The 15,649-nt window shown below is 46.3% G+C and overlaps 2 protein-coding genes across 5 annotated transcripts; one reads left to right on the forward strand and one right to left on the reverse strand.

Annotated features, from left to right (window-relative positions):
- The first annotated feature begins 832 nt into the window (after nucleotides 1-832).
- DRC10 (dynein regulatory complex subunit 10) lies at nucleotides 833-8,106 on the forward strand. 3 transcript variants are annotated; one of them, XM_081841985.1, is made up of 5 exons: nucleotides 833-912; nucleotides 3,159-3,944; nucleotides 4,653-4,886; nucleotides 6,644-6,715; nucleotides 7,687-8,106. In XM_081841985.1, exons 2-5 carry the CDS (start codon nucleotides 3,264-3,266, stop codon nucleotides 7,957-7,959), a joined length of 1,260 nt encoding a protein of 419 aa, XP_081698111.1. In that variant the 5' UTR covers nucleotides 833-912; nucleotides 3,159-3,263; the 3' UTR covers nucleotides 7,960-8,106. The 3 variants fall into 3 exon arrangements, with proteins under 3 accessions (XP_081698111.1, XP_081698110.1, XP_081698109.1); XM_081841984.1 differs by lacking the exon at nucleotides 833-912 and adding an exon at nucleotides 1,505-1,716 and having other exon boundaries at nucleotides 3,144-3,944; XM_081841983.1 differs by lacking the exon at nucleotides 833-912 and adding an exon at nucleotides 1,505-1,716.
- A 1,128-nt stretch (nucleotides 8,107-9,234) lies between these two features.
- On the reverse strand, nucleotides 9,235-14,355 carry RITA1 (RBPJ interacting and tubulin associated 1). 2 transcript variants are annotated; one of them, XM_081842104.1, is made up of 4 exons: nucleotides 14,082-14,355; nucleotides 12,767-12,862; nucleotides 11,822-12,187; nucleotides 9,235-9,796 (listed from the first exon to the last, which is right to left on the reverse strand). In XM_081842104.1, the coding sequence occupies exons 3-4, from the start codon at nucleotides 12,106-12,108 to the stop codon at nucleotides 9,262-9,264; spliced, it is 822 nt and encodes a 273-aa protein (XP_081698230.1). In that variant the 5' UTR covers nucleotides 12,109-12,187; nucleotides 12,767-12,862; nucleotides 14,082-14,355; the 3' UTR covers nucleotides 9,235-9,261. The 2 variants fall into 2 exon arrangements, with proteins under 2 accessions (XP_081698230.1, XP_081698231.1); XM_081842105.1 differs by lacking the exon at nucleotides 12,767-12,862 and having other exon boundaries at nucleotides 14,082-14,196.
- Between the last annotated feature and the right edge of the window lie 1,294 nt (nucleotides 14,356-15,649).

Genomic DNA, 15,649 nt, shown 5'->3' on the forward strand with positions numbered 1-15,649 from the left:
TTCCTAATTGCCCTAATTTTGGGGTTGTTTTTTTTCTCGTGGTGCCTTTATGAAAGTTGAAAGCTTAAAAAATCATCTTATAGGGTATATAAAACAGAGAGAGCAATTATAACAACAGAGGTGGGAAACAAAACTCTAAAATAGGCACGTGGAGTGAGTACAGTTACACATGGGTTAAAATAAGAAAAGTTCAAGTAAAGGTTATCATTATCGATGATTTTATATTTTTTGTGTTATTTCTTTGCTGGACCATCTTCCTTGTAGTGGATCGGTGGCAAAGCATTTGTTTTGCATGCAGAAGGCTTCGGGTTCAATCCCTGGCGTCTCCGGATATGGCAGGGAGCAAGAGGGATCAATGGTCTGACTTAACAACAACAACAACAACAACAAACTTAGTTGGTCTCTAAGGTGCTGCTGGACAGTTTTTTTAAAAATTTATTTCGACTGCGTCAGACCAACACTGCTACCTACCTGAATCTAGAATAATTATAACAATAAAAGCCAGCATCCTACGTTTCTACGTAAGTGGAGTAAGGCTAACTTCACGTGCGATCCTATATATGACAACTAGGAAGAAGACACCATTGGTTTCACTGGCGCTTACTCCCAAGTGAATGTTTTTCAGGATTGCAGCCTCCGTCTAGAATTGCTGCCCAAATCATCATAGGGCAGGATATAAGTAGAAACCGGAAGTTGCTTATGCATTTCATGATGGTTTACCTCTAAATCCCTCGCCCATGCCCTCTACGTACAAGGAAAAACAACCCGTGCGCACGCACCATCCGCTTACACGCCCGCAAACTTTTTAGCTCCGCCCTACACGCGTGCGCAAAACCCAACCGAGCTCTTCTGTGATAGGCGAGAGATGGCCCTATTGAGCCACCCCTGAGTTCTTAAAGAGCTGGTATAGAGGTAAGACACAAATTTTCAGACTTCCGGTTCTCATATGTTGAACTCCACCATATGAGTGGCAAGGAGAGTCCAAAGCAAACTTTTCACCCTGTGAAGACTAAGCAGGGGAGCTGCTCTGCCCCCACCTGCGTAGTGTCCTTTTCCTAATCTCTGAACTGGTTGCTTCCAAAGTCTCTAAGTCTATGGCATACGGTCAGGGAAAATTTGAGAGCCACCAGCGCCGTCTTTAGGGCACTTCCGTTCTAAAATCGAACTTCCTTCGAAGTAAAGGTGTCACCACAGAGATTGTACGGGGTAGAGCGGTATCATCCTGAGACCATAGAGAGTTTCTTCTCTTTTCCTCCCCACCACCACAGTAGCTCCTTTGCTATGATAAGAGAATCATAAGCCTCAAGTCCCACCCCCGCCCGCCCATGGACGCTCAAGCGTATGTGTGTCGTTCTAGAAATTTTCACCTCTATGGTTGCCCTCCCCATACGGTCAAGACTCAAGAAGGAACCTGAACCGCAAAACGCCGCTCTATTGCGTCTATGACCCCTTGGTAGCGAGTGGAATGTCGAAGGAGGGTTGGGGGCGGGCTTAGAATACTCTCATATGGTTTCCGCACTGCTATTGGACAGCCCTTTTATATGATGCCAACCATAGGCAAAGAAGCGTCGGAGAATGTGATTGGTGGCTTCTCCCACCACCACGCTAATTGGAGTTGCCAAGCAACAAGCAAGCTGGGCCTTGTTTGAAAAAACTAGGCGGTGGGAGCGGTGACCCATTTGGGGGCGGGGGGTGGGGTGCAAGGCTTGTTTTGGGGTGAGTTTAAGGAAAGTCTAAATTATTTTAATAATAGATTATTATATTTTGTACTGTATATTATATTGTTATTATAGGTTATGTTTTACATTTAAATATTATCTCTGAAATCTATGGGTGGGCATCTGTACAAACTTAATAAGCAACATGCATAAATTTAGGAAGCTCTCTGTATCTCTTAGCCTAACCTCCCTGGCAAGATTGTTGCTTGGAGGAGGTTGCAACTGTGAGCCGCCTTGAGTGTGCTGACCAGAAAACACTCTATACAGTGTGTATATATATATATATATATATATATGAAAGAAAGTTAAGGTGTGGAACTGGGTAGCTGCTGTGCGCTGTGACAATATCTACAAGCTTTAATGGTTTCAAAAGACGATTAGACAAATCTATGGAGAGAGGTCTGTTAGGGGTTATTAGCTGTGCTGAAACCTCCATGTTCAAGCAGCAGTATAGCACCAGTTTGTGGGGATGGGGAGCAACAGCAAGAGAGGGCTTATCCTTTTATGCCTTGCTTGCTGGATTCCTGGATGCATCAGACTGTGTCGGGAACTGCCTGGACCCTATGGGACTTCTGAATAAATGTAATTTGTATAGGACTGGGGGTTTTGTTTGTTTTTTAACAAGGGTGGTGTGTGTGAAGAGCCACAGAAGGATAAAGGAAGGAGCAAGAGATGAATAATGCAGTTACAGTACTTTGGCTTTGTTTCAGTAGTGGCTCAGTAGTGAAGTTTGGGGTGTGGCACCCCAGGAAAACAGATACCATACCACTGAGCTGGACTAGTTTTAAGTAAGAAGGCCAGCAGGTGGAGGGAGGGGGAGAGCTGGCTGAGGGTAAAGCCCGAGGTTTCTAGGGTAGTGCCCCATATACCCAGTAAATGTTTTTTTACCTCTCATGGACCCTAAATCATCCCTTTACCTATTACAGCTCTTCTGCTTTCCCATTCTTCAGTTTCTCTCCTCACTTACCCCCTTCTAAGTTGTCTGTTCTAGGGCATATGAAGCACCATATTTCCTCATTATTCTGTCCTGGATTGCATGAGGACCACAAATGGCAAATAGTATCCTCATCTTCTTTTTTTGCGTCAGGTAGAGCTAGGCGATATATCAATATATTGTCCGAAACTAGTTTGAAGTCCGTATTGAGATACTGGTTTCATAATTTTTGACCTAGCAATATATTGTGAATCATGATGTGTGTTTGTGTGTGCTGTGCAACAGTCACGATGCAGGGAAAACCATGAAGCCAGCCAATGCCTCTACATAGCTCCATACATTGTGATATACCAACATATTGCAATTTTTAGCAGGAGATATATTGCGATGTTGAAAACCAGATATCCAGCCCTAGAGTCAAGTCTCTTTTTTATATATTCTGCATTTGTGATTCTGGGACCAACATGTGTGCATGTGCGGGTTTTTTATAGTCCATTTCCCCACAGAAATTGAAGCGTCAGATGCGCCGGAGCACCTGCTTACTTGGTACTGAAGACTAAAGCTACTTGTGGATCTGAAAGCACACCCTGTGAGGATACCTGGCTGAAAACATGGCAACCCAAGTAGTCCAACTGTCCAACCAATCAGATGTCAACCTGACCAGAAAGGTGAACCTCAGAATGCCCCTGAAGATCCTAGAGCCTGGTCGGTCAAAGCTATCCACTGTTGAGACCAAGAGAATTATATCTGTGATGGACGATACCATCTTTAAGGTGGAGCTGGTCAGCGCATTCTCTTACATCATCAAGAACCTTGAGGATATGAGTCCAGTGTTGGGACCTGAACTTACAGGGGCTCTTAAGGAACATCTGCGGCTTTCAAACGTTATGGAGGCTACGCTCACCCGCCTTGAAGAGGAAGGGGTTTTGCAAAAGGGCACTGCCAGGGGGTGGCTCATTGACACTGAGGATCCAAGTGGCTACCTTGTCTTGCACATACAAGGCTTAAGGTCTTCTGTTCGAAATATTGTACGCCTGTTTTTTGCTCATCCCTTAGCTTATCAGGCAATACAAGATATTGCCAATTTCAGGCAGCTGGCTGTCTCACAGTTCATTAAAGGCCTTGTGGAGCTCAGGGGGTTCCTGCTTGAGAAGCTTCTGACTACCCCGTTAGAAGAAAGAGAAAGAAATCGGTTTATACATGAAATAAGTCAGCGAGACAAGAAAAACACGGAGATGATTGCAGCTTTGGAGGAGGAACTGGCAGCGGAGATCAAGAGTCGTGATGATGAGGTACAATGGGGGGGCAGCAGTGGGGCAGGCAGTTTGGGATTTGACTGGTCCAGAGCAGTCATCCAGCCCAAAACTGTATCAAAAGAATTGCAAAATATCACACAGCCAGAAAGGCTGCTGGCAGAAAAAAAAGATGTTGTTGGACTACAACTCCCAGCTGCTCTAGCATGGCCAGTGGTGAGGGGTGATGGGAATTGTAGACCAGCGACTTCTGTAGAGTACCACATTGGCTACCCACTGTTAGAACAGGAGTTATCTCCCAGCTTCAGCTTTCAGCTGTGCCTTTTGCAGGGCTATAGAATTGGTAGACAGCTCCAGTATAATAAAGACTAGAGGTGCCATTGGTTGATATTGTTGATTTCCTAAAACTTATGCAGCTGCCCATCAATAATTATATAATATATCCTAATTAAAGTCAAGGAAATAAAATAGATTTAAAACACAGCTTGAGTGAATAAAGAGGTGCCAGAAAGACAGAGAAGGCACTAAGTAAGCCTCTTTAGGGAGGTTCTCCATAGTTGGGGTGCCGATATCAAAAAGGCCCTCCATGTTACTTCCAGTAGGTTTCTGCCATATCCGGTCTCTACTTCCCAGATCCTCAGCAGCATTATTTTAAATTGTTCTCTTGACTTGTGTTGTCATTTGAAATGAATTGGTGTTTGTGCCTTGGATTGCAAAGTCCTGCTGACCCAGCTTGGTGCCATTCAGATCTCCAGGAAGAACGCCACAATCAAGGACCTCAAAACCCACTTGCACAGCCTCTCCAAGGTCTCCGAAAACCAAATCCTGCGCACCCGAACAGAAGCAGAGAAGGCGCAGAAGACAGAGCTACGTGGGTCTCAGGGCAAGTGTGCCAAGTTGCAGCAGGAGCTGAATCAGCTCAGAGCCGCACTAAATGCCCTCATTGTGGAGGACCGGGAGTCTGAACTTGCTCTCCGGAAGGTAAGCAGAGGTGATCAAAGCAATTATTCTCAGAAGAGAATAATTCACAAGGCTGCCAGTCCGAGCGTTCTTACTAGAACAACCCAATGCCTTCCAGATATCTTGGACTGCAAGTCCCATGAGCCCCAGCCAATGCAGCTGGGAATCATAGTCCAAACATAGCCCAACCAGGAGACCAGGTTAGCAAAAACCGCACTAGACCAGAGTTTCCCAAACCTGGGTCTCCAGCTGCTTTTGGACTACAACTCCCATCATCCCTAGCTAGCAGGACCTGCCAGGAATGATGGGAATCACAGTCCGAAATCAGCCAGGGACCCAAGTTTGGGGAACCCTGCCCTAGAAAATGAGCTCCTCTGTAGTTAATATAGAGATGTGTTTCCAAGTGATGCTGGAAGAAAGGGCATCATTTAGCATAAGCATGCCCAGCTCCCAAGAGACTCTGATCTACTCCCAGAATAAAAAAAACCTGGCAGTGATCTACCCATTCTCATTGGAGGGAGAAGCCTGTGTGGGTGAATTGCCCAGAGTTGTTGAGCTTTTTGGCAGAGTTTTTTTAGCTTTCCCCCCTTAACTTTTTGTACACGATAAGGATCCCGCGATCTACCAGGATCAGCCGGGATCTATTGGTAAATTGTGATCTACTGGTTGGACATCCCTGATTCTAGCACATGGCAGGTTGTAGCATACATCTGGTGGACTGATTTGGCCACGGTGGCTTAGAAGTGCAAGCCTGGGATAGAGCTGGAATCAAACAGCCACCTGGGCCAAACCCCTTCCTCCATTGCAACCAATGTTATCAAACTGGTAAACTGTACATTCTTCCAGGGGTGGTGGTACTCAGTATCTGAATTAAGAATACTTTCTGATTTTTAAATTGTCTCCCAGCCAAACGTAAAAGACAACAATTTCTTTATGACTGGAAAGGATTGTTGTGCATTTAAACTCCATACCTATTGAACAAGTTGATTTACTCTGAAGGTGGCTAGAATTAATGAGTTAAAAAGAAGAAGCAGCTTTCCCTTGGGAGGCCTCCATGCATTTTCAGAACACATTGGGTTTTGTGCACCTGCATGAACACTTCAACTGCAAAACCATTTCTGGCTCTAGAGAAGTCTTGCAGGAGTCCGTTTATGCCAGAAAAGACCCAGCCATGGCCTGCTGCTGGCTGTAGAATGGAAACCACAAGTGTACAGAAGATGGGCATCTCTGGTGCATATAAATGGGATAAACAGCATCTATCAGGTTAATAAACTCAGCTGGTTGCCATTGTTGTAACTAAATGACTATGCAACTGCAGCCAGCCACTTACTTGACTTAGCAAGGCTACACAAATGTGCTGAGTTTGACTGAGTGTGTTGTCAGAATCGTAGCTCTCTCCTCACTAACCACAAGTTGTAACTGAGGAGGGAGCTTTAACCATTAGTTTCTGCTCAGACAACCTGCTAAGCCCAAACCTTGGTTTACTCAGCGTAGTAAACTCTGGCCCCCAAAAGGTTGGGGGTGGGGAGCCAAGTAATTGTGAGCTGAGCTCATCCCCAGAAGCCTGCAATTTCACGCAGTCTCATGGTGCCAGAGTTTGGTTCAGTGTGGTTGTGTGAACCAGCTGACTGTGTTACCAGGCCCAGAATATCTGAACACTTAAAGCTGTCCAGAGGCTGTTGGTTGCCTTCAATGAAAATGTCATCTTCTAGTATAGCCAGCCACCCCAGCTTAACCCTGAAACTTTGGAAATGATTTTCTTCTCTTATTTATTCTAGAAAAAATACAAAGTGGAGATGGAAATAGAGAACTGGGTCCAGAAGTATGATATTGAGATGCTAGAAAAGCAGGTACTGTTGTCAACCCAAGTCTGAGCCTTTTCTCTGCCAATTCTTTTTGCCCATAAGAGGTCATTTCACAAACGTTAAGCAGCAAAACCTCCCAGGGCACTGATGTAGGATAACTCCCAATTTCCTTACATCAGCCGGGTTTCCTTTCCTACCTCCATGATTGCAACATTAGCTAGGAAACCGAGCTGTTTCAGCCTCCTCACAAATTATTTGAAATTGCTCAGCCAGATGGTCTGGCATTGCTGGTTTGGTTAATTGGACCACAACAAAAGCATCCTTCGGTTCATGTTTTGTTTTGTTTTCAAGCTGGAATGTGAGCTTGTACAGGTGTGCAAAAAAAAAAAAAGGATGGTGCCGTCCAGATGTTTTGGACTCTAGCATGGTCAAGGATGATGGGAGTAGTAATCCACAACATCTGGAGGGCACCATGTTGCCTGTCCTTGACTTTTTCATTGATGGCTAACAAGGAAACCAAATACAGGGTCCTGTTGCGCTACTGCATCATTGGCAAATTGCTACCTGCTAGGGAGCACGCTCAGGCTACAAAAGGAGGTTTGCCAAGGCCCTTTCTGCTGCTCAGATTGGGTAAGAGGGGCTTAAAAAACTCTATTTGCCCTATTCGGGCTTGTAAGAGAACAGGTCGGTGGGCAGAACCACTGGTTCCCCATCTCTTTCTTGGTTCACAATTCAGAAATCTTGTAGCAACTTAAAGGAGAGGTCTCCAACCCTTTGGGGACATGAATTGAGAATCTGAGAACCTGCCGTGGTCACCACATAATACTACTTTCAAAGCACAGTGCAGATGGGGCTCTCGTCTTTAAGCACCACAAGACACTTTGCTGCAAGGGGCATCACATCCTGCCACCTCCTATAGCTCACAATATGTCCGAATTGGTTCAGAATATGTCAGAGATCAGTTCCATTAGATGTAGAGGCAGTTGCTTAAATGCCAGGCCTTTGTCCACCCCCAGGAGGAGATCGAGGAGATTGACGTGGTCTATGTGGTAGAGAAGGAACAGCTGGCAGAGCTGAGAGAGAAGTTTGCGCTGCTGGATCAGGAATACAGCCAGATCAAGGAGGAGAGGAGGGTGAAGCAGGAGCAGAAGGAGAAGGCCGAGAAGGAGCTGGCCATCCTGGTCCGAGCTGCCACCCTCATCCAAGCCTTGTGGAAGGGCTACCTGGTTAGATCACTGCTACGGTCCAAGAGGAAGAAGAAGGGCAAAGGGAGGAGAGGGAGGAAGTGAGCCTTCACCGCTTCCTGCCCTGCCCCGTCCCCGGTCACAGGCAACCAAGTCCATTCCAGATCGTCCAGAATGGGTATTTTAGCACTCCCAAGGGAGGTTTGTCGTTCCTCAATAAATACTATCAGCCAGGTAGGCAAAGTTGTAAAATAGCTGTTCTCTCCTTTCTCCAGGTTTGAAAGAACACTGCAGGGGAAGCTTTGCACAGAACTTGTTCTAACCGTGCTCAAGAATTGCAGGGGCAAAACTCATATTTCACGGGTGGGGAACCCAAGGTCTCTCTCTGGCCCACAGAAATCTTAGAATTGTTGAGTTGGAAGGGATCATCTAGTCCAATCCCCTGCAATGCAGAAATCTTCCCCAAGCCGCATTCGTTAGGGTCCCTGCTTTGCACTCCCAAATGTTTTTGCCTGACTGTACTGTCTTCTTGAACTCTGGGATATGCCTCCTGGTTGCATGGATGGAGGAGAGGGGGGGGTGTGAGAACCTAGGCCACTGTAAAAAGTAAAATTTGCATTCATCGCTCCACCCACTTCTGCTTGTGGCCCTGCCCACCCCTGGCATGTGGCCCCCCCAGAAGCAAATGTGGTCCTTGGGATGAAAAAAAAACTTCTCTCCTACCTCCTCTTATTTCTTCGTTCATATCCTTTTCACCTCTCCAAGAAGTTCAGCTTTTTATGCCCAGAACAAGTTGAACAGAAACATGGATCTGCCTGAGACCATCCCAATAAGCAACATGCATGAGGCAGGGATCTGAACCAGTCTCCTTGGCCAACATTATGTCCTCCAGAAGTTGCTGGACTACAACTCCCATCATCCCCTCTGACCCATGGCAGGGCCTTTTCAGTGACAGTTCCCCATTTGTGGAGTACCTTTCTTGGTGTGGTGCGTCTGTCGTCCTTATTACTGACTTTCAGGAGAAATCTAAGAGCATTCCTGTTTACCCAGGTATTTGATGGCCAAAAAACACTGTTCCTGGCAAGCGTTTTGAGAGAAGGTTTTAAACAGTTATGCTATCCTGGGCTCCTTTGGGATTATTATCATTATTACTGCAGGAATACGATTGATATGAGAGGTCATTTTCTGTTTGTGTTAATATTTTAAATTATGAACCACCTTGAAATCTACGAATGAAGGGCAGTACTGCTGTCACAACCACTCTCAGCATGAAAGGAACAGGCAAAGACTGTTATGGCTAGCTAGTCCACCGGCTAAGATTCCTTACGGAACATGGGCAAACAGCATAGCCCTTTTGGTGGTCATTTTGCATGCAGAACATGTGAGAACAGCAATCTTTTTATTTATTTATTTCCAGGGCGGCCTGGGCTTACATGAGCTTGTAGCTCTTATGACCCTGGCAGACGACGACCCGGACAAATTATTCAAATGTGGTCTAGGCAGAGACCCTGGGGAAGCCACTGAGCATTGGTGATCCTGCTCCACACTTGTCCTTGGCTTGCTTAGGTGAGCCTGGGAACCCTCAGAAGTTTTATACAGCCGGATAATGGGCTGGGGGGGCGGCTGCCCCAGAAATTCCTGGCTGTCTGCGTCTAAGCAGTTCTCAGGGTGCCCCCAAGAAGAACTTTCTCCTCCACGCCAGGTTCCAAATGCCTCTTTGCCCTGGGTGTCTGGTGTCTCCCGATGGAAGGCTCTCAGGGGCGTGTCCTTCGGACGAGGGGAAAGGACTGGCCGGTCCCTTGCAGCAGAAGGTGGAGTCAAAAGCAAAGGACGGAGCTTAGCCACTTCCCCCTTCACCATCCAGGGAGTCGCCTGCTCCCAGCCCCCTGGCTTTGGTCCAAACAAGGTCTCATCGCAGTAGGATGGGGTGTGACTTTTCAGCCTTCATTGAAAGACGAGGGGAGAGAGAAAGAGAGAGATGTTTACTGGAAACAGGAGTCACGCCTAGAGAAATCACTCTAAGTACCACAAAGTTATTACCATGCATAAAGTGTGGCTGGGGCAACCCAGCCAGATGGGTGGAGTATTAACAGTACAGTGGTACCTCGGGTTACAGACGCTTCAGGTTACAGACTCCGCTAGCCCAGAAATAGTACCTCAGGTTAAGAACTTTGCTTCAGGATGAGAACAAATTGCTCAGCGGCAGCGGGAGGCCCCATTAGCTAAAGTGGTGCTTCAGGTTAAGAACAGTTTCAGGTTAAGAACGGACCTCCAGAACGAATTAATTTTTTAACCCGAGGTACCATTGTAGTAGTAGTATAGTCCCCTATATCCGTAAGTCTCAGGCCGGTTCACAACATAAAATCACAAAATACATAATAAAAAAAAACAAGAATAACCCAATAATCCCTCCCTCCCCAACACATTTTTAAAGAGCACTGGATGTCAGTCAGCCAAAGGCCTGGTTTAAAGAGGAATGTTTTCGCCTATCACCTAAAGGTGTATAATGAAGGCGCCTCGTGAACCTCCCTGGGGAGAGCATTCCACCAACGGGGAGCCACTGCAGAAAAGACCCATTCTGGTTTTGCAACCCTCATGGAGGAGGCACACAAATAAGGGCCTCAGAAGTCAATATTGGGACAAATCTTAAGAGAAATTACTCATGTATTAAATCAGGTGGGGAACATCAACATTTTCTTTTTCTTTTTGTCTTTTTCTTTTTGCAGTGTTGCATGACCTTGAGCCAGCCACAGTCTCTCAGCCTAACCAAGCATTCTTCAACCTTGGTTTTCCAGCTGTTACTGTACTAGAACTCCCATTACCCCCAATGTTCAGGGATGATGGGGAGTTTGCTACTTATTTATTGCATTTTTATCCCAGGAGCTCAAGGTGGCATGAGTGGTTCTCGCCACCCACTCCTCATTTAGTTCCCCACAACGACCCTGCCAGGTAGATTAGGCTGAGACCCTATCTGGCTCAAGACCACACCTAGCGAGCTTCTGGGCCGAGTGAGGGATTCGAACCCTGATCTCCCAGGTTCTTGTCTGACACCTCTAACCGCTACACCACTGCTAGCTCTGACATTCCATCACGGACATCTGGAGGCCCAAGGTTGAAGAAAATTGGCCTGACCCACCAATTGTTGGGAGAGTAAAATGAGGGGGCAGACACAACTGTTGTGCCAAATTGAGCTCCTTGGAGGAAAGGCAGGATATACCGTAAATATAATAATAACCTGGCAGGGCAATCTCACTTTTGCGGACTGTCACAGCTCCTTCAAAACCTCCCCTGTTGTTGTTGTTGTTTAGTCATTTAGTCTTGTCGACACTTTGTGACCCCATGGACCAGAGCACGCCAGGCACTTCTGTCTTCCACTGCCTCCTGCAGTTTGGTCAAACTCATGCTGGTAGCTTCGAGAACACTGTCCAAGCATCTCGTCCTCTGTCGTCCCCTTCTCCTTGTGCCCTCCATCTTTCCCAACATCAGGGTCTTTTCCAGGGAGTCTTCTCTTCTCATGAGGTGGCCAAAGTATTGGAGCCTCAGCCTCAGGATCTGTCCTTCCAGTGAGCACTCAGGGCTGATTTCCTTCAGAATGGATAGGTTTGATCTTCTTGCAATCCACGGGACTCTCAAGAGTCTCCTCCAGCACCATAATTCAAAAGCATCAATTCTTCTGCGATCAGCCTTCTTTATGGTCCAGCTCTCATTTCCATACATCACTACTGGGAAAACCATAGCTTTAACTATACGGATCTTCATGGATCACTGCCTTACCGTGGCGAAGGGGCTTGAATAACTCAGAGAAGCTATGAACTATGTCGTGCAGGGCACCCAAGATGGACAGGTCATAGTGGAGAGTTTTGACCAAACGTCATCCACCTGGAGCAGGAACCGGCAAGCCACTCCAGTATCCCTGCCAAGAAAACTCCATGGACAAAGACAACAGGCATATAAAAACCTCCCCTACCTGTATTTATTTCCCTTTCTCGGAGTGCTGGTTGGTGGAGCGGCTGTCGAGGGGCTGGTGTCCACCTCCCATTGTGTCGTCTTGGGACTCCACAAAAGGGGTCTCGGAGAACTAGCTTTCTTACACACCCACGGAGGGTCAAACTCTGCTCTGGCGTTCAGTCGTCCTGCGGGGCTGCCGAAGAGCGACTCGTCTACGTAGGAGGCTTTGGCCGTGACCCTGTAGCCTCTCCTCCCACTGCGTTGGAACTGGCGGGGCTGGATCCCCAGCTCAGCAGATGCCTTCATGGATCCGGTTAAGCCACGCCGGCCGGGTCAGGCCCTGCCATCCAGGTCTGCAGGAGACTTACAGGTTCATAAGCAAGATCTGAATGAAGCAAGAAGTCACTGGTGAATGCCAAGTCAGACTGATAGGGTACAGCAGAAGTGAGGACACGTTTCGCCATTTTGGCATTTCATTTCGCTTTCAATTTGTATACCGCCTTTCTATATTACACTACACAAGCGGTTCACAAGCTGAACAAACAACAAAATTGACAGCAGAGATCTCACCTGTTATAGCAATCAGATCCAATACCGAAAAGAAAGTCACAATAACTTTAAAATAAGCTTATATCAAATAAAGCAATATTCCAACAATCTGTTAGATTATATTAGTAAATGGTAAAATTTAATATCAGCGAAGAGTAATTAAACAGCTTACAATGAAGAATTACTAAACTATAATCAATAAAAATGACGGCAAGTCACAATGCATAAAATACCACACAACATGCAAAACCATGTAAAAGGATCAAACTGAGAAACAAGGACACACAACTTGCGAAAAATAAATAAATAAATATCCCTGAACTTCCAGGGCCCACATGGCAGTGGTGGGCAGGGCCAGAGCCAAAAATGGGTTGGGGCAATGGATGTCAATGTCAGTAGGCTGGCTCCCACTCACCTCTTCATCTTCCATCCTGGTAAAAAATTGGCCTGATCAGAGTTGAAGGACACAATTTCGACCAGGGCAAATGCAGGATGTGGCCTGGGGAAAGTCCTGAGGGCCAAAATAGAGAAGTCTTATAGGATTTAGACACAAATTACACTTTGCTTGCGAGCGAAAAGGCTCCTTAAAAGCCTCACAAGAGGCAGAAATTCAAATTCAACCCTCTGGCTTGATATGAAGAGTTGCTTAGAATCGGTTTTCGGCAGAGATTTGTTGTGCTTATTCTTTTGTGCCCCACCTTTCCTCCAAGGAGGTCAAAGTGGTAGAACATAGTTCTGTTCCTCCCGATTAATCCTCACAACAACCCTGTGAGGTAGGTTAGACAGAGAAGACTGTGGCCCACCCAGGTTTTGTGGCTGAGCAGGGATTTGAACCCCAGTCTCCCAGGTCCTAGTCTGACACGCTTTAACTACTACACTACGATGAACATAAGAAGAGCCTGCTGGATCAGGCCAATCGCCCATCTAGTCCAGCATCCTGTTCTCACAGCGGCCACAACTAGATGCCTCTATGGGAAACCCACAAGTGGGACCTTAGTGCAAGACCAACTCATCCTTTCTGGGTTTCCCAGCAATTGGTATTTGGAAGCATTGCTAGTAGCATTGCCCGGTTTCCATCAATAGCCTTCTCCTCTCGTTGAATTTGTCCAATTCTCTTTTAAAGCCATCCAAGTTGGTGACCATCACTGCCTCCTGTGGGAGGGAGTTCCATAGTTTAACTCTGTACTGCCTGGAGAGGCGTTTTCTTTCATCTGCCCTGAATCTTCCAGCAAAATAATAATAATAATAATAATAATAATAATAATAATAATAATAATAATTTATTATTTGTACTCCACCCATCTGGCTGGGCTTCCCCAGTCACTCTGGGCGGCTTCCAACAACGATTAAAAATACATCAAAATGTCACACATTAAAACTTCCCTGAACCGGGCTGCCTTCAGATGTCTTCTAAATGTCAGGTAGTTGTTTTATCTCTTTGACATCTGATTTATGATTTATTGATTCCCAAGTCACTCACGCTTGGAAGTACGCCCCGTCAAAATCAAGCGGGGCTTGCTCTCCGATAAGCAGACGTAGGATCTGTCTAACTGCCCTCTGCTGTCTGCGTTGTTTGGATCTCGCTTCCCTGGGAGACGCAAGCATCACAGCCCGCTCTGAATGCAAAATGCAGTTGCAGAAGACGAAGCGGCAATTTGCATGAAGGAATGCACATTTCTGCAACCGGGCACGGGCCCCGCAAACCTGGTCGCCTCCCCTCCTAGACTTACGGATTTGCAGCTTTCCTCCTCGTCCTGCTTGCCGTTCCTTTCTCCTCCCCAGCACAGCAAACAACCAAAGAAATGCCTTAGCAAAGAGGTCAATACGGACCTCCTTTCCGGTGCCCATTCGCAGCCAGAAACGCAAACGTAGAGCCCAACCACCGTTGGTGTAGAAATATTATTCCAAAGCACTGCAGCGAGAAATTTCCTTTGATTCCGCCCCAAAATATTGATGAATATAATCGCCTCCTATCACCAATAATACTCCCTCTCCAGTACTTACGAGTTTTACTTCGGAACCCGAAATGTAGGATGAAAACTGTGGAGACTGCGCCGCCTTGCGGGGCTGGGGGGAAAAAGAGAGGACTGGGCGAAACCATTCTACGGAGGGGACAAGGACTCCCAAGAGGAGAATGAATCAATCGACTCACATAGTCTAAGTGGCTTCCGGTTGCTCAAGACTCCCCCCTCTTTTAAACAGGAAGGAAGAACGTCCCATAGAAATCCCTGGAGAAATGTAGGGCTTTAGAGTTTGATGGGCGTGTGGACAGGATTTGCCGCCGCCCCCTCCACTTTCTTGTTGCAGTACCATCAGGAGTTCCCAGTTTTTCTCCTGTCTTCTGAAACGTGGGGTTTTATTTTTTATTTTTAAGTTAACCTGCAATATTAAAACATGCAGACCAATAGCGCAGAAAGAAGCCTTATACATGCAACACTCGCCGGGTTTGGGCTAGGAGCAAAGCAATTGGCTTTGGCTGCAACGTGGGGCAGGATTATTTGAGCATCTCATCTCTAAAGTGTAATGCCAACACCTTTCCAGGGCTATCGTGAGCAATCCTCCATTGATTTCTATGAGTACCACCTCTCACTTCCGCGGCGTGAAGCTTGCAGATGAGTAGCAGTCTTAACACTGCAATCCTAACCATGTCTACTCAGAAGTAATCCCTAGTGAGTTCAGTATGGGTTTACGTATGGGTAAACGGGATTAGGATTTGCAGCCTTGGTCTGTTGCAGAAAAGCAAACAATAAAGTTTTGTGTATGTGGCTCATAAAGACCACAGTGGACATTTATAGCGCATCTAACGCACATTTAAAGCGCCTGATTTCACCTAAAGAATTATGGAGACTGTAGTTCGTTAAGGATGCTGAAATTCTAGCTCCGTGAGGTGAAAACTATAGTTCCTATGCTGGGGATTATATATGCTTTGAATGTGTTTTGGAGATTGTAGATCCGTGTGAGGAAAACTACGCTTCTATGATTTATTTTTACAAAATAATAATAATAAAGGAAGGCAAGCGCTTTAAATGTCTGCTGGATCTTCCATGTACTTTCAATATATGGTGTGGATCTGCCCTGACACGCTATTATGGCGAAAGCTTTCATGGATCGGAGCCCATTTCATCAAATGCTTGCGTTTAAAACCAACAAATAAACGCGGCTCTAACTGAACCCGGAGGTCCTTCCTCAAAACACGAAATCAGCTGATCTAACCTTTTTATCTCTAAAGAGCCTGGCGTCCAAGCCGTGAGTGGCAGAGAAAAGCCAGCCACTCCTGGAGCGCTTGCTAGGGAGAAGA

This window comes from Podarcis erhardii, assembly GCF_964252035.2.
Source record: "Podarcis erhardii genome assembly, chromosome: 15".
Classification (NCBI taxonomy): Eukaryota; Metazoa; Chordata; class Lepidosauria; order Squamata; family Lacertidae; genus Podarcis; species Podarcis erhardii.

What these genes read in the sequence shown, in the direction of transcription:
- DRC10 (XM_081841985.1), top strand. Translation starts at nt 3,264, where the DNA reads ATGGCAACCCAAGTAGTCCAACTGTCCAACCAATCAGATGTCAACCTG. An exon ending in CTGAACTTGCTCTCCGGAAG is followed by an intron (nt 4,887 to 6,643) that starts GTAAGCAGAGGT and finishes TATTTATTCTAG; the next exon opens with AAAAAATACAAAGTGGAGAT. An exon ending in TTGAGATGCTAGAAAAGCAG is followed by an intron (nt 6,716 to 7,686) that starts GTACTGTTGTCA and finishes GTCCACCCCCAG; the next exon opens with GAGGAGATCGAGGAGATTGA.
- RITA1 (XM_081842104.1), bottom strand. Translation starts at nt 12,108, where the DNA reads ATGAAGGCATCTGCTGAGCTGGGGATCCAGCCCCGCCAGTTCCAACGC. An exon ending in AGAAAGGGAAATAAATACAG is followed by an intron (nt 9,797 to 11,821) that starts GTAGGGGAGGTT and finishes CTTTCAATGAAG; the next exon opens with GCTGAAAAGTCACACCCCAT.